This window comes from Syngnathus acus, chromosome 3 (assembly GCF_901709675.1).
Source record: "Syngnathus acus chromosome 3, fSynAcu1.2, whole genome shotgun sequence".
NCBI lineage: Eukaryota > Metazoa > Chordata > Actinopteri > Syngnathiformes > Syngnathidae > Syngnathus > Syngnathus acus.
The window spans coordinates 7,651,014-7,675,888 of record NC_051089.1 but is presented as its reverse complement, the minus strand read 5'-3'; the positions used below and the strand labels follow the sequence as shown (position 1 = coordinate 7,675,888).

Sequence of the window (24,875 nt, the reverse complement as noted above, 5' to 3'; positions counted from 1 at the left end):
TTTTGACAATACAAAAGGCCTCAAACAAAAGTTATAATTGTAGAAAAAAAAAAACTTTCATGAGGACTTTAATTCCGAAAATGTAACCGAAACGTTATCCATCGTTTCCATCATCGACACTCGACTACTCTTGCCTAGTACGTCAGGTAGAAGTTGAAAGGTCATTCAGATGTGAAAACAGGATGCACGTGTTAGTGTAAATCACAAATTCAATTGATTAATTTGCCTTAAGTGTGTGTTTTTGTGATTTGTTAACGGCGACGTGGCAAGGTAAAGTTTGCTCTTTTTGCTCGCAGACGAAAAGATGACTTTGAGACTAACCGAGGTGGTCTGTAGCTTAATATGCTAGTCGACTAGCCGCCACTTAATAGCATGCGTGGATTTAGTTCTGTGTTACAAATGTTACAATTATTTTCCGTTTCCAATTAAGTGTTTAAAACGTTTAAGCCACTATGACATTGTACACAGTTTGAATATTTCCATCCTTGTGATTAGGCTTGAGAAGCAGCAAAGATGGCTGCCATCTACTCTGGTATCCATCTGAAGCTAAAGAGCTCTCAAACTCCATGGGAGGACAAGTTAAAGCTTGCACGCTTTGCCTGGATCTCCTCTCAATGCTTGCTGCCCAACAAGGAACAAGTAGGTTTCCTGGATCCAGTCATTCTTCAACTTCCCAACGTTAAAGTCCTTTAATCGATATAAGTACGGTTATATTCAATTATCATGTGCTGTTTGACATTGTTCTGTTGTAGATCCTTTTGGATTGGTGCACACATGCTCTGACAGGCTGGTATATTAAAAAGGTCGAGTTCTCACAAACTGTGCTAGAAGGCCTGTGGAGTTGCCTTGATGATTTTCTCCATAGTCGGAAGCTTCACGTTGCTCTCAAGCAGGGCAAGACGGTCAGCTTGAGGCTCAACATGGCACAGGTGTGTGATTTTATTTTATTTTTTAAAATAAGTTCTGACATATCAGACAGTTCGGCACACACGGACAAAATATAATTATAGTAAATTAGTTATTTTCAAATTGGATAATCTCCCGCTGCACTACTGAGATTCTGGCACTGTGGATGATTTTTTTTTTTTCCCCTAGCTGCTACTCAACCTCCTTGAGGAGTGTGTGAGCGCCCCCACCAGGCTGTCAGTGGGTGTGTCCACCCTGCTAAGTGTGTGCCAGGGAATCCTCTCATCCTCAACTCTCTCATCTGTTTTCACCACCAAGTACGAACTCATGGTCAGTCTCTTGGTTAGACTCTGCTCCTTCGCCTGCCATCAACTTCAACAAGCTTTGCCTTCAGGATCCCATCAATTGGAATTCATTACAGACACTGTGAGCGACCTGGACTCTCAAACTGAAGTGATCCCTAACCTAGACTTAGAGGAGAGTCAGAAGAAAAAGACCACTGGATCTCATTTGTTTGAGTTACTGCTTCAAGTTTTAGCATCATATTTATCAGTTCAGCGGCAACAAGGCAATCCGAATAGAATTTTCACCTTGGTAACAAACCAGCTCATCCAGCCGTTATTGGTCCTGAGACACATGCTGACATCAGCAGAGTATGCTCCTTCCCACACACATCTGAATCTCCGCCAGCATCTCTGCAGAGACTTTCGTGCCAGGATAGACTCCATCCTTCAGTTATCGCTCTTCTCCGCCGAGCAACTGGCATCCTACAAAGAGGAGCTTCTATCTTCTAAAGAGGATACTGGCAAACGTGGACCCAGTGGAACAAAAGGCCTCTTCAAGCCAGCCAATGCTTTAATTTGCAAATTAGGTTCTTGTGAGCCGCCGCTGCTTTACTCAGTCAAGTCAAACACCGTCCCGTTGTTTTTTAAATTCTTTCTGGAAAGCTACAGAAAATCTAGAACAGAAAATGAGGAAGAGCAGAGAATGCTGTGTTTCCATTACCTTGCAAAGTTGTTGCCCGCTTTGGATTTGTCCCCTTCCGATGTCGCCTGCTCGCCACAAAGTTGGAGTCTGGCTTTACTGGCTATGGAATCGCTGCTTAGCCATGCTCTGTCTGCAGATATTTATAATGTGGCAGCTGACAGAATAAGATACGCAGAGGTCCAGCTTAACTTTTACAAAAACCTCGCACAAATTCTCTTCAATCAGGCCCAGCCTAGGTAAATCACTCTTTTTCAAATTCTCTGTTTCAAGCAGTGATGATGCGCTTTAACATGTCTTTTGTATTTCAGCATCCCTGCATGGTATCGCTGTTTGAAAGTGCTTCTGGGTCTCAATCACATGATTCTTGAACCAGACTTGGCCGAGTTGTTATCTTCAGCCTGGGTTAATGCCGACTGTATGGAAACACGGGTCCAACGGGCCAGACAGGTAAAATGATGAGCTCGTCTTAATTGACTCACAAATTTACTATTTTTTTTTTTTCTTCTTCATTCCCCAACAGATGATGCTGTGCAGTCTAGTTCAGACTTACACCAAGCTCCGCCAGCTGCCTCGCTTCTTCTCTGAGCTCCTCTCGGTGATCTGTCGGCCATCTCTCGACAACGTTCACCCCCCTCTGCTTTGCGATAGCGTGGCCGCCACGCTCAGAACCAGCATTTTGGACACACCTCCATCGCAGGGCCTTGAGATTTGCTCCTTAGTGCTGGAGAGCATGAGAAAACGCGTTTTACCTGACCTGGTAAAGGAAGATGGAGAAGCAGAGAAGATGGAAATAAATGGAGTGAATGGTGAAAAAACTGGGGATCAGGAGCAAGAAGCTGCATCGGTGAAGCTTTTCAATCTCAGCCAGCTCCTTCACGTCGTTTTATTCAGTCTGAAGACTTTAGACGACGCCTCTCCTCTTCCCTTAGTCAGAAAAGGTCAAAACCTGATGGAGGAGATGCAGAAGATTCTCAACGACCTGCTTCAACCGTTGCCTCCAGAAAACAAGGGGCTCCGAAAGCAAAGAAGAAAAGAAGATCAGGAAAGGACCAGGGAGAGTCTCGAAAAGCACTTAAGTCTCTGTGGGAGCTGAAAATCCAAGAGGCGCTTCTTCTGCTCCGATACAGTTGGATCGAAGTGGACACACTCTTTCAAATCTACTGCAGCAAATACGCACCTCTCGACTCCAACGCTGCCGCCTTAACAAACGTAGACAATCTCCTAAAATGCGAGATCAACTCTGTACGTCTCCATACGCACAGTCCCATCAGCTTTGTGTTTCTCAAACTACTCACGTTGCAACAGATTAAGAAAGTTCTATTGGACTCAGCTTTACTCAAAGATCCAAGTACCTCAGAGTCCCTAAGCAGGGGAGTGGAGTTTATTTTAGCCAGAGATGAGCTCCCGTTATGTTCACAAGATGATCAGATGTGGGACGGGCAGATGAGCAGCGTGGACTCCAGCTCCCACCGTGTCGCTCACTGGTACGTTGTCACATCTAACCTACCCTTGCTGGCCCCTTACCTGGACAGGGAAGACGTGAACTGCATCTCGGATGTTCTGGTCACGTCGTTGCTGAGTAAGGAGTCTCGCGGAAACGCAGATCAACTCTCCGTCCCCCTCGTATCCTCGCAGCTTATCCACAGCCCCGTTCTGACCGAGTTGCCATCGCTGTTCTCTGCCACTGTTGGTTCGCTCTTGCGTAGGATTTTGGGGGTTCTAACTGCGGCGCATACATCTAAAGTTTGTCCGATGCTTGAGAAGTACCAAAAGGGTGAATTTGAGGTTTTGTCCGCCTTAGCGAAACAGAGCATCATAGAAGATATGACGGTGTCCTCACAGTCCGGGAACGTGTTTGTGCTTTTGAGTGACGCTCAAACCAAAGAGCTGATAGACCTGCTGTCCATCTTATCAAGCCTAAACGCTGATGGACTCAATTCTGAGGATCTGTTATCGAATTTCCTCCTCCTTGCCTTCATGCTCACATCTACCGGCGCTTCTTATTCGGTAAGATCCAGATTCCGAATATGTTGCACAGGAGTCCAAGTGAAGCTGCTCAAGATACTGGCGTGTCTTGTGGAGGGCCAAAACTTTCACGGCGTTCGAAGTTCATTACACGGCAGCACTCTGCTGCAGGCCGTTGTCTCCTTCGATGCTCTGGGCACAGCAAAGAAAGGCGATTCAGCTCCACCGCTAGCTCCGATTGGTTGGATTTGTTGAAGCCTTGCAGGAGTTCATCGTGAATTGGTCCACTTAATTATGGTCAGGAACAGCAGCGTACGCCTCAATCTGGACCGGATTGTCTCATTTCTTACCAGCGAGGACACCACATCAAATCGTGGAGGCTCCATCATGTCCGTTCATCTTCTACTGGCGTCCTTGGTCGCCGCCGCCAAGGCGATGACCTCTTACCTGGGAAGGAGTATAACAATGGATCAAACTTTGACCCAGATTCTTACAAGAACCACATCCTCACTGGGATCAGTTGTGGAGTTGGTCCTGAAGGCCCAGATGGTCGGCAAGAAGCCCGACTGCTCGCTCAGTCCCGCCTTTGTCGTGGACACGGTCACGGTCATGCTGCGGTGTGAGCTGGCCACCGAGGGCAACGACCGGACCACCCTGAGCCACATGACGCTCTATCAGGGTTTCTGCCAGCAGATCCTGAAAGAAATGAACTCCGCGGCCAGACCCACGGACTTTCTGGTTTCATCGTTACATTTCTTGTCAGCGTTCTACACGGCAGTGATGAAGACAGGAGAAAAAGAGGAGGAAGGAGAAGAAAAGAAAGTAAAAGTGATGGATGAGTTGTACGCTCAGATGATTCAAAATGTCCATAAACTTTTGACTGGTAAGCAATCTATGAGATCGATGAGAGTATTTATTTTTCTTGTCTTACTGAAATGTTCTTTTTGTAGCTCAGTGGCTGTCGCCATCCGACACATCTGAGCTGGAGCCGGCTGTGCAGGAACTTCTGCACCACCTGCTGGAGAACAGCACTCCCTACCAGTTCAGCATGTTGCTGACAATGATCAAAGATGGCTTAGATACTTGCACGCTCAGCTCTGGAAACTACAAGGTGTGGTGTTGACCTTGTTAGTCTTAAACGCTGTATGAATTCAGCAGTATGTTTATTATTGTGGCTGTAGTTAGCAATTTTGTCAAGCGCCATTGCACCGTTTGAGAGTATTTTCTCGTATCTTTGATGCGGATTTATTTTAGGCATCATCCAGTTGTGCAAATATAACATTGTATAGTGACAGCTGAGGTGTATAATAGACCAAAATGCCAGTTCTCTCATTCTGCCCTCTATTTACTCATCTCCAGGAAGTGCTGGCGATTGTCATCATCACCAAGCTGCTGTCCTGCTGTCAGTTACCTGAGCCTTGCTCCAAAGCTCTGTGGTTGCTTGCACCACAAATTCTGTCTGCTATGGTGGTAAGCAAGATGCACAAATGCTGTAATAAACATCATTGTAGATTATAAATGTATGTAATGTATCGTGCCAAAAGTACACTTACGTTTCATACACATGTTAGAGGGGAAAATCGGGATTGACTGAAAGTAATGTGCGCAATCAGAGCCTTGCAAGGAGCAGAATACATTGTAAAGAGGAACTCAAGAGCTCGGTAGTAGTATGCAGGGTTTTTCCATCTGTAATCATTCACTGATGGCTCGCCAGAAGAACATGTGACTGCCATTCGGAGTGACTTGGCAGCCAAATGACAATCACGCACGCACACTCGCGCGCATTGCAGTGTGCTTGGTCCATGTAATGAAGCTCCAATAGGTTTTGAATCAGGGGAGCAAGAAACAGCAAGCACGTATGTGTGTAAATACAGTTATGCATAAGCCTGAATTGGAAAAAAAAAAATTGCGTGTACTGGGTGTGCATCTACAAAATCTTTTCAATATGCCGCTTTTTGAACGGGGTCAATATGGAACGATTTTAAAAGAGTCAGTCATTCAACGCACGTGTGTTATACATATTGTTTTCCATGCCAGCATAACTCAATTAGCGTATGCATCTCATAGCTGTTAATTAGTTATTAATAGTTTTTTTGCCACATCATCTATTTGCCCCTGTAACGATCCAACTTTGTTTCAGTTCCTTGTCAGGTCGTCCAGTCAGGACGTGGGCTTGACTGCAACCTTCACCATTCCTACCGTGACAGCCATGACGACGCTGCTGCGCCAGGCCCAGGGTCTAATCTCCAACCCTCATCACGTCGTCTTGGTCCTCGGAGCGCTTCAAGCTGTGCCGCTTGAACACCTGACCGCACTTGTTTACCAGTCAGCGTTCTTGGCTATTCACGAGGCACTTTTCGCTACCATCCAGTGTCATTCTCAGGTACGTATCCCCAATTTGCAGATGTGTAAATATACATATTGATAAACTCAATGTTGTTCCTGTCACTTTTATTGTTGAGATTCCCAAACAGGAAATGATCCAATTTCACTCAATTCGGATCTTTATAAATACTTTTTTGTGACATTGATGATTCAACACAAATTCATGTACAGGTATTTTGTGGCTATGGTAAGTATTTCCTTATTTGGACCTCTTTAATAAACAGTGCAGCTGGAGTGAATTAATGCAGGCAGTAACCTGCTAAGTCACATCAGATGTTTTTAAAGTTGAAAGACTGCCTGCCTGCCTGCCTGCAGGGGAGACTGTCAGAGAGTGCTGTGTGGTGTTGTGATGCAGAAAGGGAAGAAAAGGTTTGGTGATGTAAACGTGAATGCAGTCCGAGGGGGCAAGCAGGAAAACAGAGGAGGTAGATGTGACTGGACTGCACAATGCAGGTTAAGTGGAACAGAAAGTGAGCTCAAGTGGTGAGGTGTATAGGTCAGAGTGTTTGGGGGGGGGGGGGTGAGATGTTGGAGTCCTGGCAGAAAGCAGTTGAGTTGGTGATGTCACCACCTGACGCTCAGGGCCTTGCTCAACTGCCTTGCTCAACCAAGCGTGGACTCATTCCCTTAAAGACTGCCTTACAACTGCCAAGCAGAAACGGTGGATTCAGTTTCCCCAAAGCAGCTGATATAATATTTTGTAAAGTAGAGCTTCCGAACATGATCACGCGTCCTTGAAACCTTTAAATGTGGTTTTGCAAGCACTATTCAGTCATATGAAGCTGTAGAAGGCAGATTTGTAGCTACTACATCTGAGCATTTTTTTTTTCCCATTACTCAACACGATTGCTCTTAAATTTCTTTCTATGTGCTCCTTTGTGTGACATTTTCTTAAGAGCATGTTGTCCTTCCCTTGTCTGCATTCAGGTGATGCTGAATGCTACGCCATCATTCTTGAATGTCTTTTATCGTCTAGTGGCTTCCATCATGCAGGAAGGTCGACAGAGAGGAGCCGCTGACACGGGTATGTCTTCATATTTTCATTAAATGAATCTGACCGCCAACTCAGACTTTTGTCTGAGCATGGATTATAGTTTCATCTACTTGGAAAATTGGAGATTAGAAGGTTTATTGCGACTCTCCTCTCTAACTCCTAACAATGGGCCTAACCTTTTTTTTTGCAAAAGGTACGTGGACTGGTAGTATTTTAAAAAATCCAAGTACAGGTAGTATATATAAAAAAAAAAAAAAAACATTCCACACCAAAATGTGTGTGTTTAAGACTGTCAAGCTCATGACAACACTAAGAGTACATTATAATCCCCAACTAGCGTTGAAACAGAATTAATCGTCAAAATCGAGCCAGTGTTTTTCGTGTACGTCACGATTCAATCAAAGGACGGCACATAAAACACACAGTAACTGAATGCATGTAAATTAAAAGTTAAATACAAAAGAACTGTACTTGTTATTTATATGCGTACCACTAGAGGGAACCAACACACCACTTTGACAATAACTGCCTTAATGTGAAAGCACAGACTATTGTGGCAATATCCTACTTGGCTGGGTTTGCCTGCAAGGCAAAGGCAGATCAAATGTGCATTTTCCATTGGAACTCTAAAGTGGCAATTTTCTGGGATGTCACTTGTGTTTTCATAAAAGAAGAGCGAATACTATAAACTTCACTCTGACTAGTGTCCAAAAAGTTGGTTCTCAGAGATCCTAAAACGTGTGGTTGAAAGGCATGAGAAAAATGTGACGCATTTCAAGAATATTACTCGAACAATATTAAGTGTCTCACTCGAGCCTGTCAGCACGAGCTGTGGGACATGATGATATATAACAGAAATGAAACTTGGACACTTTGAACATATTTTAAAGGACTCAAATCACAACAAAATGCTGACAAGCCGCTCTAAACTTTCCAGCAGAACGTCTGGTGAACCAAGTACGTTTTATTAGTCCTGGATTCATTTTCCACCAACCCCTTATCCGCTCCTTTAATTAACCCTATTTCGCTATGACTTTTCATTTATGACTTTGCTTTGGAGACATTTTAGCTTGTTTTATAGCACTGGGGTATATTTTTAGTTCATGTATTGACTCGCAAGGTTAATAAATCATGTCAATTTGTGTTTGCAGGTGGGGAAAGTGAAGTGTACCTGCAGTGCGCCCGGCTGGTCGAGAGGATGTACACACACATTGCTGCCATCTCCGAGAACTTCACCACACTGTCTGTCTTCATGGTGGCTCAATACGTCACAGAACTGCAAAAGGTACACACTTGAATGTGATTTACTTTTCCAATATTAGCATTGGAAAATAGCTTTGCCGGGTGGGTGACAGACGTCACACGCAGTCATACATAGTCACCGATCCAAAACCATCTGTCATCTGTGTCGAATGTTTTTCTATGCAGCGGTGAGTGACACACACACACACACACACACAAATGAGGCAGCGGTATCTCGGCTGATCCAGCGATGTGGCGCAGTTGGCTCACATTAACATTCAGCAGAGCTGTGAGATTCCGAGGTTGAGAAGAAGAGTCGAGGAAATTTTTCTGTCAGCGCTGTTTAAAATGTCCCCAAATCCTTGCGAAAGGGGCTCAGGATTACTGTAATTCCATGTTCTGGAATCAAGCTTTTGGCTTGATGTTAGTTCAAGGACGGTGAGTCATGTCTGGCTTGCGAACATGGCTCCGCTCCACTACCAGACTGTATTTAATGTGACGCCTACTTGACTCAGCGTTTTGCAGCCGAATTAACACATTTGGAAGATGACGTTGGGACGGACAACCAAATGAATGGACAGGCTGATGGAAAAGGCAGGAGGAGGGGAGGGGCCCAGTTAAATCATTAAACACTCTGTGTGCTGCAAATTTGACTTTTTCAAAAGCGACAACTTTATGCAAGTCAAGTGTAATTTAGCCTTGTCTAAGTGCTGATGATTTGAGACACATATGAAACTTTCCAAGAAGCAGTCTGCTATTTGACCGCAATGGACAAGCGAATCGTTTATTTATAAGGGCAGCGTTATTTTAGAAATAGAGTTAAAAATATGACTTCACACCAGGATGCAAATTGACCTAGTCGTCAAAAACAAATGAGCTCTATCTTGAGACGGAGCCCATAATGAACAATGTGGGGACAGACAAATGGAAAAACAACTGCTTTGGAAACCGATTTGTTTGCAGCTCATTTTCTGCCAGCCCTCCAGTTAACATACACTTTTGACAAACTGTATATTGCTGTCAATGAGCAGCAATGACGTCAACGTATTGCCATTTAAAAGCTGTTGATGTTCTGCAAATGACATCCTTCATCATTATTCCCTTCCTGGCCCGTTAATGTTTTTTCTCTTTGGCATATCGTAGACGCATTACACCTATTCATTCATTCCCCTTTCGACCACTGGCTTTGGGTCAAGTTTTTCTGTTGTGAAACGTATAAACTGGATCTGCATGCGGCGTGCACATGCTTTGACAATGTACACCTTCACATAACTTGGGTGGGCCACAAATGATAACATCATTGAAATATCCATTTTCTCATTGTTAGTATGTTTTAAAGATTATACAAGCACTTTTGCGCTGATGCTAATACTAACACATCATGAGAGCTCTCCTGGATGATCAATCAAAATTGTAAAGCAATAGAGTAGGTTGCCATGACAACAGAGACTTTCTGTACCATCTAAATTTTGAAGCCGGTTTTTCAAGGTCAAACTTAATTTACTGAGCGAAGGCTTGCCTTTGTTCAATTTCTTCAACTAGAAATCGTATTCTTGTGTTTTCAGGTTACTTTACGGCCAGACATCAAGCTGCATCTCACAGAGGGAATCTACCACATACTGGACTTGTGCCTGGAGAAAGATATCAAGTTCCTAACAGCAGGCTTGCAGAGCGGAGTCCGGGAGGTGTTTCATGAACTCTACAGTAGCTACAACCACTACCACAAACCCCAGATACAAGGAGAGGACAAATACACTGTTTGAAGGGTTCAGGTGACTCTGAAATTGGGATAATTATGGATTACGCAGCAATTGTGTGACAGGCATCCAAGGATCTGGGTGTGTTTATTTTGATATTTTTACATATTGACTCAGATCATGTATAAAAGAGTGTTTTTTAACTTGTGCATGTTCCAGGGTGCAGTAAAATTTACTGCAAATGTTCATTTTCGAGCATCTTCAATGACATCATTTTATGAGCAAGTGTTTTTTTACTGGGCAATTTCAAGTACAAGCCAAAAAAAAAAAAAAGATAAACTACTTTTCTCATTTGCTAATGGAGCTGTAGCGGTGTTGAGATGAATCACAGGGATGAGTATAATCTTAGTCAACTTGATGGATCGTGTCAGAACCATAATGCCTTTTTTTCTTTTCGTAATAACAGCCCCTTCAAGGATGCATTGATTAAAGCTGAAGCTGGAGTATTTTGTGCTGTAGTAGCACAATAAGCGTAAGCGCCAACTCCCATGCTGCCAAGCTCATCAATTTTTGGGATTCCCTGCACAATTCTGAAAATGAAACTGTTGCAGATGCAGCATTTCTGTGAATAGCTCATATTTATTCTACATCAATGCTAAACCCATCAAAGGATTTCATAGCGATGAGCTGTATGACTGAAATTACCTATTAAAAACTGATTTGGGTATATGAGATTACTTTGCGTGTGTACTGAGAAGAAAGATAACTAAACTGATTAGGCCCTGTCTGCAGTTGGGATTTCAGAAATGCAAACAAAAATCGCGATAAACTAGCAGAGGTGCTTATCGGTAAGCTCAGTAAAAGCAACACTGCGACATCATCAGAACAACAACATGAAGCATGGTGGCAGCTTCTTGCTTTGAGGTTTTTTTTCTGATGCAACAAAGACAAATTTGAAGTAATTGCATTCCCGTAGTCAATTCTCAATTTTCAGTCAACAGTAAGTAAGGCAAAATGGCTCCCCCGGATATTAAAAACTGCTGGATTTTTTGAGATAAATTCACATTCCACAAATTGAATATTATTGACCTTTTTTAGTTTAGTGGAGGAGTATAAAATCTTAATTGCTGCCAACGTGTCTCTAGCACCCCTAGCGGACTCCCAGAGTAGAGCAGTCCGCCTGTAGCACACACGCTTGCACACATCATCTCGCCCGCCCGCCCGCTCGCTGCTGCAAGAGCTGCAACTGGAAACGCGCACTATATAATAATTTTCTACAAGAATCGCCTTTTCTTTCCAACTTTATCACCGTACGCCCCCCTTAACTCGCTCGCAGCACAGAGTCCTCGACGTGATCCGACCTTTGATTGGATTATAGCGGGTTAGCCTTTGCCCTCTAACCCCCGTTGCTGAATTTTGGCTAGCTGCTTTCTGCTCCCTCCCCGGAGGACTGAGGACCCGTGGACCGAGCGGCGCAGCGACTTGCGCGGACACTACACACCGTGACGAGCCCCCACCGCCGCCACCAGTGAAGCCGGAGCCGAGCCACCGAGCACTCGGTAGGCAGACGAGAAGAGACGAGGAGCCATGCGGAGGAAATCGAGGATATTGTTATGTTTTGCTGTGCTTTGGGTGCTGGGGATAGCCTACTACTTCTACTCGGGGACGGCGTTGGGGCGAAAGGTAAGACTGGGACCCTCTTGTTTTTGATCAATCCATTTTCCTCCGCGGGACAAAGCGGCGAGAGAGCGCCGTTACCGGGGGCTCCTCTGCCCGCTTCGGGCGCTCGCTTATGGCCGCGCCGGTGATGTGTTCAACGAATTGAAGGCCCTGTTAGTTTAGATTTTCAGCTTTAAGTTGATTATAATTGAAAGGGGTGTCATTGTTGCATGACGAGCCGATGAACTTGCACCGCATCTCCGCCGTTGTTTGTCCCGTCGCAGCGGGAGTGAGGCACGGTCGGCACCGGACGACGTGTCGACCCGGGCCGGTGTCGTGATGGGAGGCTGCCGGCCTGGTTCACAGGGCAGGCCGGTTGGGCTTCGCCCGTGGAGTGGAGAACGGGAGCACATGAATAGAGAGCAGGAAGTGAAATGGGACTGAATGTGACCGAAGTGGATTTATTTTCTCTATCGCTGTGATTTACAGATCTCTTCGCCCCTTGTGCACCGTGAAGACCTTTTTACAAACCTTTGGTTTATAGTCAGCAAATGGTCGCCCGATTTTGTTTTTTCACCCAAAATGTAAAAATCACATTGACACGTTGATACTATTGCTTTAACATTGTTTCCACTCGAGCGAGAATTTAGTGTTGAGTTTTTGAGCTGCAATTTCTTGGAAAATAACTTTTGTTAATTTATCAAAGTCTGCTTTGTTGTCCATTTCTTTACATGACAAAGACACAAAGAAATCGAAATTACGCAATATGGTGATATTTGGGAATGCTGTTTTGGGTCAAAGTGAGCTTGTTGCATTTTCCCATCTGAATTTAGCAGGCAATCTCAGGGATGTTGGCACATTATATTTAAGTTAAGGACCACATCTTCAGTTTGCATCTTCTTGATTCCATGGATCGTGTAATGGGCGACTTGAACAGACTTCTTTACACAGGAACTTGGGTTAAGTTGCCAGTCAGTGACGTGTGAGTCAATATTTGTCTTCAGGTTCGACATTAAACCTATTTAGATGGTGGGGCCACCATGAGACCTGCCAGAACTATCACGTGGGGCCACTGGAAATGTAGGACCATGATCTATGCCTTGTGGATTGACTGGGCGACCAGGTCCAGGGTTTAGTCTGTGATAGGCTCGAGTTCCCTGTTTAAGCTGATGTTGTGAAACGTACGATTAGTTATAGAAGTTTGCCAAACTTTTTGCTACTGTCCCAATATGTGTTTTTGACTAAACATGGGAAGTAGAGAACATTATTAAAAATCAGTTTGATTATTAACCGATTGTTAGTTGCAGCTCTGAAGGATTGGGGAATTTGGAGATACCCTGATTACAGCAGTCCAATGTAACCCCTCAAAATCTCCAAATTGTTTGTGACCCTAATCGCTCGGTGTCATCCACCCTCACCACATGAACAGGTGGATGATGCATGCCACATCCTAATCTGCTCATTAGGGGCAATTAAAGGTTTGTATTTGAACCAGTTACTGACTGTTACTGGGTGACTTGGATGGGTCACTTTTACCACCAATGCGTGTATCACTTGCATGTCATCCCCCTGATGACACCTCCTCTTTGACCTCAGTTTGAATGTTGGCCCCCTTTATTTTGAAATAATTTGTCGTCTCATTTTTGTACAGCACAAAAAACGGCATCTGAACCCTTTTTCTATCGACTGTGGTGTGCTTCGTGTCCAGTCGACACATATTGTAAATGAAAGGTAAACATCCTTCAGGTATCCTTGTGTGGCACTCCGCATGGGTTGTTGTTGGCACAGCGCTACATTTGTGTGTGTGAGAACATCCACCTGCTTCTTGTCTGGTCATATCAGCTTCTGTGTGTTTGCATGGCTCCAGTCAACCATATTAGCCCTTTTACTTTCCCATTAGGTTGATAGCCGTGCGTACATGCGTGTTTCATGCTTGTTTGGGAGTTCAAAGTGGCAGCAATGTCTTGTTCAGGTGGATTTGGAATTCCGAGGAAGGGTTGTAATAATCATAATAATCATGATAATAATATAGACGTGGTCATTTCATGCTAAAGTGCCATTCTTGTTTGTAACCAAATAGTTTTCTTTAAGGCTTTGTATTTCTTTGTGCGTCTTGGCATGTGAAGAAATTGACAATAAAGCAGACTTTGATCATTAGAAATGTGCTGTTTCTAAAGCATTGCTGGTTTGGTTGTTTATTACATACTGATAGAATGCTAATCATTGGATGCCTTCCAATGTTGTCCCTTCTTTTTTTCTGTTGTGTTGGCTGTCTTTTGAATTGATCGCCAGGTTGCATTGTGTCCCGCTGCTACATCATCACGCTATTTATGTAGCCGCCGAATCTGTCTCCATCGCGCCTTCACAGCCTGCACGGAAACACAAGCCAGATCATTCCAAACCATGCCGTGATGAGCTTGACTGTTCTGTAACACGTGATGAAAACTTGGCGTCTGGCAGTGTTAGTCTTGGTCATCTGTGGACACAGTGCTAACTTGATTATTGGCTTTTTCATCGTCAGTGAGGAGGACCGATCTGTCTTTTACGGAATTGAAATAACAGCGGTTGTTGAAATGACACGTAAAAGGTTTTAGGTCGGCCGTCCATAATTGGAACTAAAACTATCCATAATTAGGCGATATTCTGTCTCGAGACAGCTCGCAGAACCATAAACTGGACACCTTCCAACGCCCTGATGCATTGTGGTATACAACAGCTAGTGTTGCAGAACCTTTTCCAGGATAGCCGTTCTGAATTCCGCCAACAAGGATGTTATGCTTTCTGCCAACTCTTAGCATCTACTTTCATGCTGATCAGGGTTGGGAGAGAGAAGCTTCAGCGCCAGAATTGTACAGACTTGCGGGAGCAGCCAACACACTTCATTAATGTTGTCAGCTGTTTGAGCAAAGCTGCAGATTTTTGACAAACTGAAGAAAACCACTTTTTCTATCCTAAGATGAACATGTCACCTGTTCTTTTTGGCAAGTACAGTGGAAACTTTGAAATCCTCCGAAATGATCATACAGAATTGGAATTAGATTGTGTGTGTGTTGTGTGTGTGTGTTTTGGGTTGTCTTTTTGTATTGGTGTCATTGTGCATGATACAATACAAGGCCTTTGCACACATCACGTGTGCTGAGTTCATCTGAGGATTAATTCTCTGGGCGTTTTTGCTGCTTTTGAATACGTCCCTGAAGTTAAGTAACGGACTCGCATTTAAAGCGGTAAAAGTCCGGCATCAGTTGTGATCAAAGTTAATGTGTGTTTTGTTTTTACTGTTTATTTGTGTGACAATTCTGAATGTTGACAATAGGGAGATGACTGGAGTGCAGGTTTATAGGGGAACAGGAACAAGACCACATATACGCAAGCACTAGTAAAAAAAGATTCTGATTAATATATTGCGCTTGTGGAATAAGAATGAAATGGCTCATTAATCAATGTTAGACAAATTGATTTTCCGCTGTAGACTAGAAGTGACGTTGAAGCTCAACTTGCACCTTGCTTGCTAATATTGCAGGCTATTGAATTCTGTTAGCTGAAAGATTTTTGACAGCTCTACATCATGACAGCCACGGAAAACGAGCGGAGGGTAAAACTTAGTATATCAACTTTTTCATGTGAAAGATCCCAAACAAGAACTCAAAATCGGCTCGCAGCTCGGTAAGTACACATATCGGTCGAAGATCTTGTTTATAATCGTAGTGTATGTTGCTTTTGTGTACGTAATGAAATTGTCGATGTAGCCTGTCATTGTGCTGTTTTAACTGAATCATCCACATTATTTACCAAAACAACTGTCTCGCTGTCTGTCACATTTCACGTTTCGAAATTCCTAACAAACCTGCTACGCCACAGCCCACATTCTAGGTGAATGAGATAAATGCCTTGCTCGGCTTTAGAAGAATGTGAAATGTCAATGTAAAAATATGCTTCCCATTTCGCAAGAGGCGCCTCCAAGTTATGGAAGGCCTCATTACGTAGTGTCAGGTTTCGTAGCGTTCACCCCATCTAACTACGGCCGACTGGGTCTGTCATTTGCACGGTGACTGCCGTGGCAATGTTCTGGACCATTTACAGTGGCCATCTCGCCGGGCATCCACGCAATCACGGCCTGACATGTTGTATGGTGCACTCGAGTTGTCTTCCAAAAATGACACCCCAGAGCAATGAATTTTAGGAGCGTTCCGTTCCGTGCTTAGCCAGTTGGCTTCACTTGCTGGTGGTGGCTGAGGCTTCACAGCTCGGTGCACTCATGAGGTGGTGTGTCACGCTGGCCAGTCCGAAATGTTTCATCTCTTCTGCTCAGTCCAAAATGTTTCATCTCTCCTGCTCGTCTCTTGATTCTTCCTCCTGCTTGTATACTTCTCCAACTCTAGCGTAATCGTTCGATCTGCTATCTTCCGTTTGCGGCGTGACCTCGTTTGCTTAAGGCCAACTGTGACGTCACTTGTATGTTGCAGCTGCCTTCATAGAGACGGATTTTCTGTCGTCTGATAATGTTTCTAAAGGGACCAACCGTCATCTTCCGGCTATCCATCTTGTCAGTGGTTGCCACTGAAGGAAAACACACACACACACACGCTCACACACACACTCATCATGTCATCCGTCCTTCATTGCGGCAAGAGCATCGAAATGACGAAATAAATGACAGTGTTACTTATCTCATTTCAACATCCCAAGTGTGGCTGGCCTCCACTTACAGCTGCCAGGGTGTGATAATCATTTAATTGAGCTAATGAACTCTTACCCAAGGGCTTATTTAAAGCGGTGAAAACAAAGTTAAAAGCACGCGATTGTCCGCTTCATTTTTTGAACGCAATAACTTGCCAAAGGGCATTAGCATTGTCGCACGTGACCAAGACCAGCTTAATGTGTAACAAACAATAGCGCACAGTGAGCCAACATTGACACACTGCATACAGCTTGCGTCACACACACATTGAATCTCTCAGCTCAAGTCTGTTTGCTCTGTGACATGTCGTTTGAAGTTGATGCCAACAGACTTCATTTTCCAAAATCTCACCTGGCAATGTGTGCATCCAGGTACAATCATCATATTGCCGGCTTTATGCATCAAATTTGAATTTTCAATATCCATACAGCGTATTACTCCAGTCTTGCAGCAGCTCCCATTGCGATTGGATAAATTTAGAATGCTGCTTCCTTTCCAGGATATCCAAAACCCCAGGACCCCAAACCTTTCTGCCGTTGTACAGGTGCGGATTGCCAGCGCATCTTGCAAGCTTCAATCCTGATTTTTTTTTCTACCTCCCGCACTGTGGGGAGTAGAGCGTTCTGTCATTGTGCAACACAAACTCCATTTTCCTTTTCAGTACCAAACTCAAATCCTAACTGTTCAGGATATAACACCCCTGTCACCTTTAATGCAGGATTTGGATCCAGAAGCAGACAGTAGTTTCTGCCCAACACATATGATTGACTCTAAAACGAATTTAATCATTTCGAAAGTTCTATATTTTACTATTAACAGTAAAGATGTTCAATACCTTTTTTTTTCCAGACCAATACAACAACAATACTCAACTCTTGAGAGTACCGATACCAATACATCGATACCACTTTTACTTTTGACACATAACATTAACAGATTATTTTAATGACTCAATTTGCAGTTACCACTTCACAGGTTGACAAATAGTGAAAGAGCTTTCACTAGTGTAGCGCTTTTCAGCTCATTAAAAATTGCTTTTGGGCGAAAGCCAATTTACCCCATTGGTGGTAAAATGATACCAGAATTGTAGCAGCTTTACGAGTCACCAGTACGAGTCTCCACCCAAAAAAAATCTTTGTTCCATAACTTCCCTCTGGTAATCATAAACTTCTTTATGACTGTATGTACTCTCTCTCTTTCTCACACACACTCGTATCAAAAGTGAAAAGTCCACTCTAAAGTTAAAGCGCCAGCAAGGAGAAACTTCTCAAGTGTCTTTTTTACAGCATGTGGAAATAGTTTCAGGAAGTAGACCCGCTGACTTGGCTGATGCTCTTAAAAAGAGGGAAGAGCGAGAGTGAAACTTTGGCACGTTTGCTGATGTTTGATGGATCAAGTCATTTGATAAATGGATGTTAAATGTCATTGGAAACTACACAAACCGATTAATCGGCCAACTGCATTCTGCCTGTGTTGGTAATATTGGTGTTATATTCGACTTGATGGATGGAACTGTGATTTTTTGTGACGTGCTGTTCCATTTATTCATCACCCTGATGTCGGACTCTGCAAACCAAAGTATTGTACATTCTGACAACACAGAATATGCAGGGATTGTTTCCATTCAACCACACTAGGGTGCATTTTTGAGGGTTGTCAGAATATAACTTGAATAGCTGTCTATCTGTCACAAGTTTAGTAGGAGTGAAGGCTGAACTCTTTATTAAAATCCTTGAGGCAACCAGAAAACCAGTTATGGTTCTTGCGCTGGCAAGATTGTCATTCACAGCAAAGATTTCTCAGAATTGGAAAGACACAAAATTGTTTTTTTTGTGTTGTTGAAAGTATCAAAACATTTTTTTTCTTTAAAAAAGATTTGTTGTCCTATCACAGTCTTTTATAAGTTTTCTCTGGTCTCCACATGTGTTTTCTTGCCGGCTCTTCTAAAGCAGGTCAGAAATGTGGTTAGTCACCGCTTACTCATCCATTGGGGAAAGACGGTTTTATTTGTGACGAGCAGAATATAACCGGCCGGGCTTGTCGCCTAGATAGTTTGGGGCCTTTTTGTTATTGATTTAGTTACTTATTTACAAATTATTCCTATTATTATTTCACCAGCTAATACCACTACACTTAAAGTCCCAGGTACTATCATAGAGCCCAAATTGGGGGATGTTGTGAAAATTAATAAATGTATCATAGAACCAAACTTTTCTGAAGATTTCTTTTGATAGGTTTGGTGCTTATATTGTCACAACAATATGTAGATCTTCAAAGATCTTCATAATGCTCTGGCAAATAGACTGGGAATGAGGTTTCAAAGATCTCGCGTGATCAACAAGATCAAACGTAATCTCAAAGTAGTTCAAAATGTCGAGTTAATTATGGCATTATCACAGGGAAGTGTCAAAGCGGTATTCCTTGCAGGGTGCTGATACGATAAGGATTAGGACGCGTAATTTAATAATAGTCAAGGATGAGGCAGTACACACATAGGATCGTTTGGCTTTCAATTACAGTAAGACTTGAATCAGAATGAGTGGATGACATATTTACCATATGTCTGTATTGTTTCAAAAAAATGTATAAACAGAAAATGTTCCCAAATCTGCGTAGATCTTTTGAGTCGTGCTTAAAATTTTTTACTTAACAATTGTTTTTAAATCGACTACAGATGGTATGTTCCCCTTGCCAGCATAAAAAGAGCTGCTGGTGTGAGTCACTGAACTGACCAAAAACACTTCAAAGACATTACGGAAAATCCAATGCTACGGTGACAGTCATATCCATGAGTGAATGGAGGTCATAATGTGGAAAAAGAAAAGAGGAATGTTTCCCTCCATGGAGGGTACCAATTTGTTTCAAAGGGTCTGTGGACTGTTGGAGAAAAATTTCCCCCTTAGCCAAGTTCCAGGGTGTAATCAGCCCTCATTAGATGCCTTGCATGTGCTCCTCGCCTCTTGAACATGTTGGTGAATTTAACGCATTACAAGCTGGTGCACATGTTGGGAGGACTGGCTTGTGTTTCCGAGCGTTCGGACAAGACCACATCAGTCAGTCGTGATGCAAATGTCTGTTTGTTGTTTGACTTCTTTTACTTTGCATTTATTTTTGGTTGTTCTGCATTTATTTTATTTGACTTTATATTACTTTCCTTTATTTATTTATTTTTGATTGGGTTTTTTTCTTGGCTGCAGTGATTGTAAATTTGAAGTCCAAGATGGGGCCAGAGAGAGCTTTGCCCGAAATTGAGTTAATTGACCTCCATGTTGTACGATTATTGTGATACTGCTGTTTGTAATACTGTTAGAAATCTCTACTTTGACCTTTGGAGTTCAACTCTTAATTGCTCATAAATTGGAATGTGAGTGTGAAAAGTTGAGGTACGAGCCTAAACTGGTTCAACAGTATCAGATAGGATGGATTAACTTTAGGTGAGCGAACTGTATACGGAACATCTTGAAGGCTAATTTCTGACAAGAAGTTGACTCGAGGGAACTCTAATTGGGAGCGGAAATACATCAATCTAAATCACATCTGCGGTATTGCGCCGATGATTTAATGTTGAAGTGGAACCAGAGGATCATAGAGTTGACCTGCCAGCAGGCTTACAGTATGTTATGTTGCAGTCATGCCGTGAAATGTTGCTTTGGCTCTGCTGTAAGCAGGCAAAGCACAGATGGAGCCTGCTTTATCTCCAGGTTTGAGCTTTTGCTGACATGTTTTAAAGGTATCAGCCCTGTGCACGTGTGTTGATTTAATTAGGCCTAACGTATAAATAAAGAGGGATGTGAAGGTTAAAAAGATTATGTGCACATATTTCATGTCTGGGCTGATAAACAAGGAACAAACGCATGCAAAAGAACCAGACAGCGTCTGAATTTCTCAATGCACCATTAACGCTGACAAAAACACACCTCTCACTGTTGGCTTACCAGAAAAGCCGTCTCCTTGTATGGCAAAAGAAAATATTTATGGACTCACAGGATCTCCAAACACGTCCTTTCTGTTTTTGTGATTTTCGTACCCATCAGCGGTGTAACATTTATGACCTCATCCTTGTTCTGGCTGCCTGGTCATGGATTTCCTTTTGGCCTTTAGCATGTAAAACACCTGCATTGTTTTTTTTCATTTGTGTCAGCAGCACTCACCCTCATTTTGTATAATGATCTCTCATCCTGCAGATTGTCTCACACCCAGTAGATACTTCGTTTTTGTGGTGGGCGTAATCACAGAGTGGCTGTGTGGTCGAGTAGGGAACAGTCATTTAGTGTTCTCTTAGAGGAGGATGAGGCGGGAGAGGAGCATCAAAGAGAGGAAGAAGGGGGGGGAGATGTTGGGGTGAAGAAAAGAGAGGAAGCTTGTGGTTGATGAAAGAGTGTGTACAGTCAAGCTAGGTATTTTAAGACCCCGCCCCCATCAGCCCGCCAGCATTTAGACCTACGCGTTCCCTCGGCTCGCACTAGTTGGGATGATTCAGCACTCTTGTCCGGCAATGCTAGCCTGCTCCTCCCGGCGCTCGCTTCCTTTTGGTCAACCTTTCGGGAAGCCGAGTAAAAAATGGTACAATAATATGTTTGATGGGCCCACGCTGACCCAATTGTGGTATTTCGATTAATGTTGTGTTTGTGGGATGTTCAGTACCACTTTTTATCAGACAGACACCAGCACAAGTACTTTGAGTCGCCACTGATACCAAGAACCAATACCACGAGTACTTTTGATCCATAAAATTTCCCTCATAAAAGCAATGACAGATAATTTAAAAAAAATCCCAATCTATAAATGTCCTTCCCAATTGTGTGAAATTAATGGCAGTTTCTAGTTCCTGATAGTAAAACGGCCACAATAGGGCGGCCCATACACTAGTGCCTAACCTCACTTGACTAATTCCCACAACCACCTTGGAGTCTCTCACCAAAAGCGACATAAGCTATAATAACAAATGTTATTCCTTCCATCTGAGCATTTGTTTTGACTTCCCACGAACTCTTGACTGTTTTGTATTCTCCAGCGTGGCTTTGGCCTTGTTTCAAATCTCACAGTTTTGATGCTCTTTCATGTCCGTGTTTATCCGACACACTAAACATTAACAAAAAACGAGCAGCGCGTGTCAATGACTTCCTGCAGTTCGACAACAATAGATGACTCACCATTTGTCCCGCATTTCATTTCTTTTAAGCACTGCGGACCTGCCGAGAGACGGATGAGCTGATCGTTTTGGTCCCAGGCATAAAGATGTGTCTTGCTGCTTCATGTTCCTACATAACAAAAATATTCTTCTGTAGTGTTAGTTAAAATCACCACCCCCTTTAAAGTAATATACATTTCATTTTTTGCATCGTCAGACTTCTCTCGTGCTCTTGTGGTGACATTTAATCTTTGCTAAATTACTTATCAGTTGATTATTCATACGCCGTGATGGCCGCCCTGCTTCAAATACAAAGCAAAAACGTGATTTTGTTTGGCATTTTCTTTGCTGTATTTCTAATTTCAAAGCTTAGAGCTAAAGGTCACTTGCTGCATTTTTTTAGTTTTCTGCACACTCTTGTTTTACGCTGACAATTATATGTGTGCCTATATAGGAATGTGTGTGTGTTTGCGTGTGTGTGTGCGCTTGTGGGATGCAGATGGGCTTTCGGGAAAGAGGCCAGCGCACACAATTGTACCATTGAGCTGTTTTACACCCAGCGTCTCTCCTGCTGACACACACACACACACGCACACACACACACACACACACACACACACACACACACACACACACACACACATATACACAAATTGGTGTGACTTGTTGCAGTTTGCTTAGTGACGTGTGAGCAAAATGGCTCAGCTGCAAATCGACGTTGTGGATTCCCCCCTGGGTATCATTCTTTTCCTTCCTTCATCATCTTACTTGAGGCAAAACAAACCATAAGAGCTCCTCAGAAGAATAGCGTGCGTCCATGCACGCATTTTTGCCGTTGCAGGTTTTGTGGTGGTGTGCTTGGGATGATTGTCTTGGCTCTGCAGAAGAAAAGAGCACCCTCCATTTTGAAAGCTATTCAACTCAACATTGCCAGGCTAGCTCATGTCTTCTCAAAGTCTTTTTCACCTTTAACCTCACAAGATTGTTCCAAGACTATAAACACGTTTGAGGTCAAATGTCATCACATCAGTCTCATTCTGCAGTGTGTGTTTATATGTCTGACCACATGTGGTGACAGCTGTCATGATGCACATATGCTGGTAGTTTATCCAACGGAATCAATTTGTGCAGATTTTCATGAACATGCTTGACATATTTCCACCTTTAACCACCCATGATTGTGTTTACTTATGACACTGTATTTTTTTTACTTGACAGGAAGTCGATATCAGATAAATATGGCAACGCCGGTTGGAGGTTTAAGTCAGTGAAAAAGCCACGACTGGAAAAAAAAAAATCATGAATGCAAACGGACTCCATCCAAATGTGTGTGTCTTTGTTTGTGTGTGCGTGGTCGCTCTTGGCTTCTCTCAGAGTTAATCTGTCATCAACTGTGATCAGATTATCGTGCATTATACATTGACCATTAGCGGATGAACATCCACGTGAGCACGCACACACTAGCGCTCATCCACACAAAGCCTGCCTGTAACTTTAGTGAACACACCAACGTTTCCGGGGTCTCTTGTGCACACACACAAATATGAGCTGGCAGGCTAAAACGCTTTCTCTCACCCACATAGACACACTGGAGCATGCATGCATGTTGAGATGTGTCGGGGGATTTTAAGTTGATCCTATTAGCCAAGCAGCAGGTGTGCGAACAACCAGCAAACATCCTTCGCTTCGCATGAAATGAACTCGGACTATTAATTACAACTGCTTGAATTGTGTTTTGGCAATACCAACCGAGTTTAGCACAGTGCAAAATTCGAAATATTCAACAGCTGCAGCCCTACATTCAACCTCCCCATTAGATTGTTAAATATATATATTTTTGTTTAATAAGAACTTGTCCGTGGAATTAACCTGCAACAAAGTGCTTCCCTAAATGACTAAATTGCTCCTCAAATGAAGTAAAATGCAAAATTGATCCCCAAAGAAAAGAAGTTAGTACAAGCCTTGAGACTCAACAGGATAAAAACCAAGCTCACAAAAATGTTACATTTTTTATCAAAAGCAAAAAAAAAAAATGGAAATGTGTGTCGTAAAGTTGTATTTTACTATATTAATCATATTTAACTCTTTTGACCTTATTTCGTATCAAGGCTGCTAAATATGTTTGTGTCTACATGAGTCACCAATGCATTCATTCATAGCAAATGTAGAATGAAGAAACACGTCAGCCTTCTTTAGACTTCGATTCAGGCCATTGTAGTTACTTCTGGCTGTGAATTAAATATTGAAATGGTTTTGTGTCAGCGTGTGCACTTTGTTAGTTGTAGTGCCGTGTTACGCTGCCAAATCCCGTCACATCAGGACATGTTTTCAAACTGTCATGTTTCATTTCATGTCTGCCTTTGTTGCAGTAAAGCCCAAATTGCTCATCGTCTCTTAAAAGAACGAAACACGGAGTCTTGATATTGGCCAAAAGTAAAGTTGAGATCAATAAGGAAAAAAAACAAGTGCACGTTTTTTTGTTTTTTTTTTAAATCAAGTGAACAGAAATACAAAAGATGGAAAAGGTAGGTCCGCATCCTTCACCCATCCCATTAATTACAATGAATTATATGAAATGTGTGAAGGAAAGGCAATTCCAGATCGGTCATAAAAAAACACGCTATAAAATCCATCAAATGAATTGCAAAAACATTACTCTAGCGTTGCTCTCACGATAGCTTTTGGACAGCAAATCATGCCCGCATGTCCAGTCGAGTTTCTCATCTTCATTTTAAAGTCCTCTGTTAAGAAGTGCAAAGATTTGTGGTGCTCATTTGAAAATAGCAATCTTACTCGATGCATTCAACTCATACAATTTGTGGATCTCCTGGGAAAGGTTGTTACACTGAGTCACTATTTAAGACTTCCTTAGGTAGCTGCGAGGAAACAATTGACTTACTCAAATTCATTTTTTTCGCGGGCCGCATTGTAGTCATAGGTTCTTTCGGAGGGCCATTATGAAATAAATGTATGAGCACCTCATATTATATACAGTAAAAGCTACCAAACAAACTGACAAATAACTCGTTTTCAAATCAGATGAGTAAAAAAACTAGTCAATATTAAAAAAATAAAAGATATCAAAAGTGAAGACAATTTGCAATTCTAGTCATGACACACAAATTGGATGCACAATTTGTCTTTGCGGGCCACATAAAATGATGCGGCGGGCCGTATCTGGCCCCCCGGGCCTTGAGTTTGACACCTGTGCTCTAATGACTCATTCTTGTC

The 24,875-nt window shown here is 42.8% G+C and overlaps 2 protein-coding genes across 2 annotated transcripts in view; both read left to right on the top strand.

Annotated features, from left to right (window-relative positions):
* The first annotated feature begins 151 nt into the window (after positions 1 to 151).
* Positions 152 to 10,908, top strand: urb2 (URB2 ribosome biogenesis homolog). Its single transcript, XM_037247920.1, is given in 15 exon segments — positions 152 to 270; positions 496 to 639; positions 753 to 929; positions 1,096 to 2,129; positions 2,202 to 2,340; positions 2,414 to 2,873; positions 2,876 to 4,051; positions 4,054 to 4,129; positions 4,131 to 4,741; positions 4,809 to 4,969; positions 5,218 to 5,328; positions 5,999 to 6,241; positions 7,171 to 7,267; positions 8,389 to 8,522; positions 10,045 to 10,908. Coding segments are annotated over 14 exon segments (4,743 nt in total). The 5' UTR covers positions 152 to 270; positions 496 to 513; the 3' UTR covers positions 10,243 to 10,908.
* Positions 10,909 to 11,365: 457 nt separating this feature from the next.
* Positions 11,366 to 24,875, top strand: part of galnt2 (UDP-N-acetyl-alpha-D-galactosamine:polypeptide N-acetylgalactosaminyltransferase 2) — a 34,932-nt gene continuing 21,422 nt past the window's right edge. Inside the window, exon 1 of the mRNA XM_037248445.1 lies at positions 11,366 to 11,859. Within this exon, the coding sequence (XP_037104340.1) occupies positions 11,764 to 11,859 (96 nt within the window). The 5' untranslated portion in view covers positions 11,366 to 11,763. The remainder of the gene's footprint in view (positions 11,860 to 24,875) is intronic.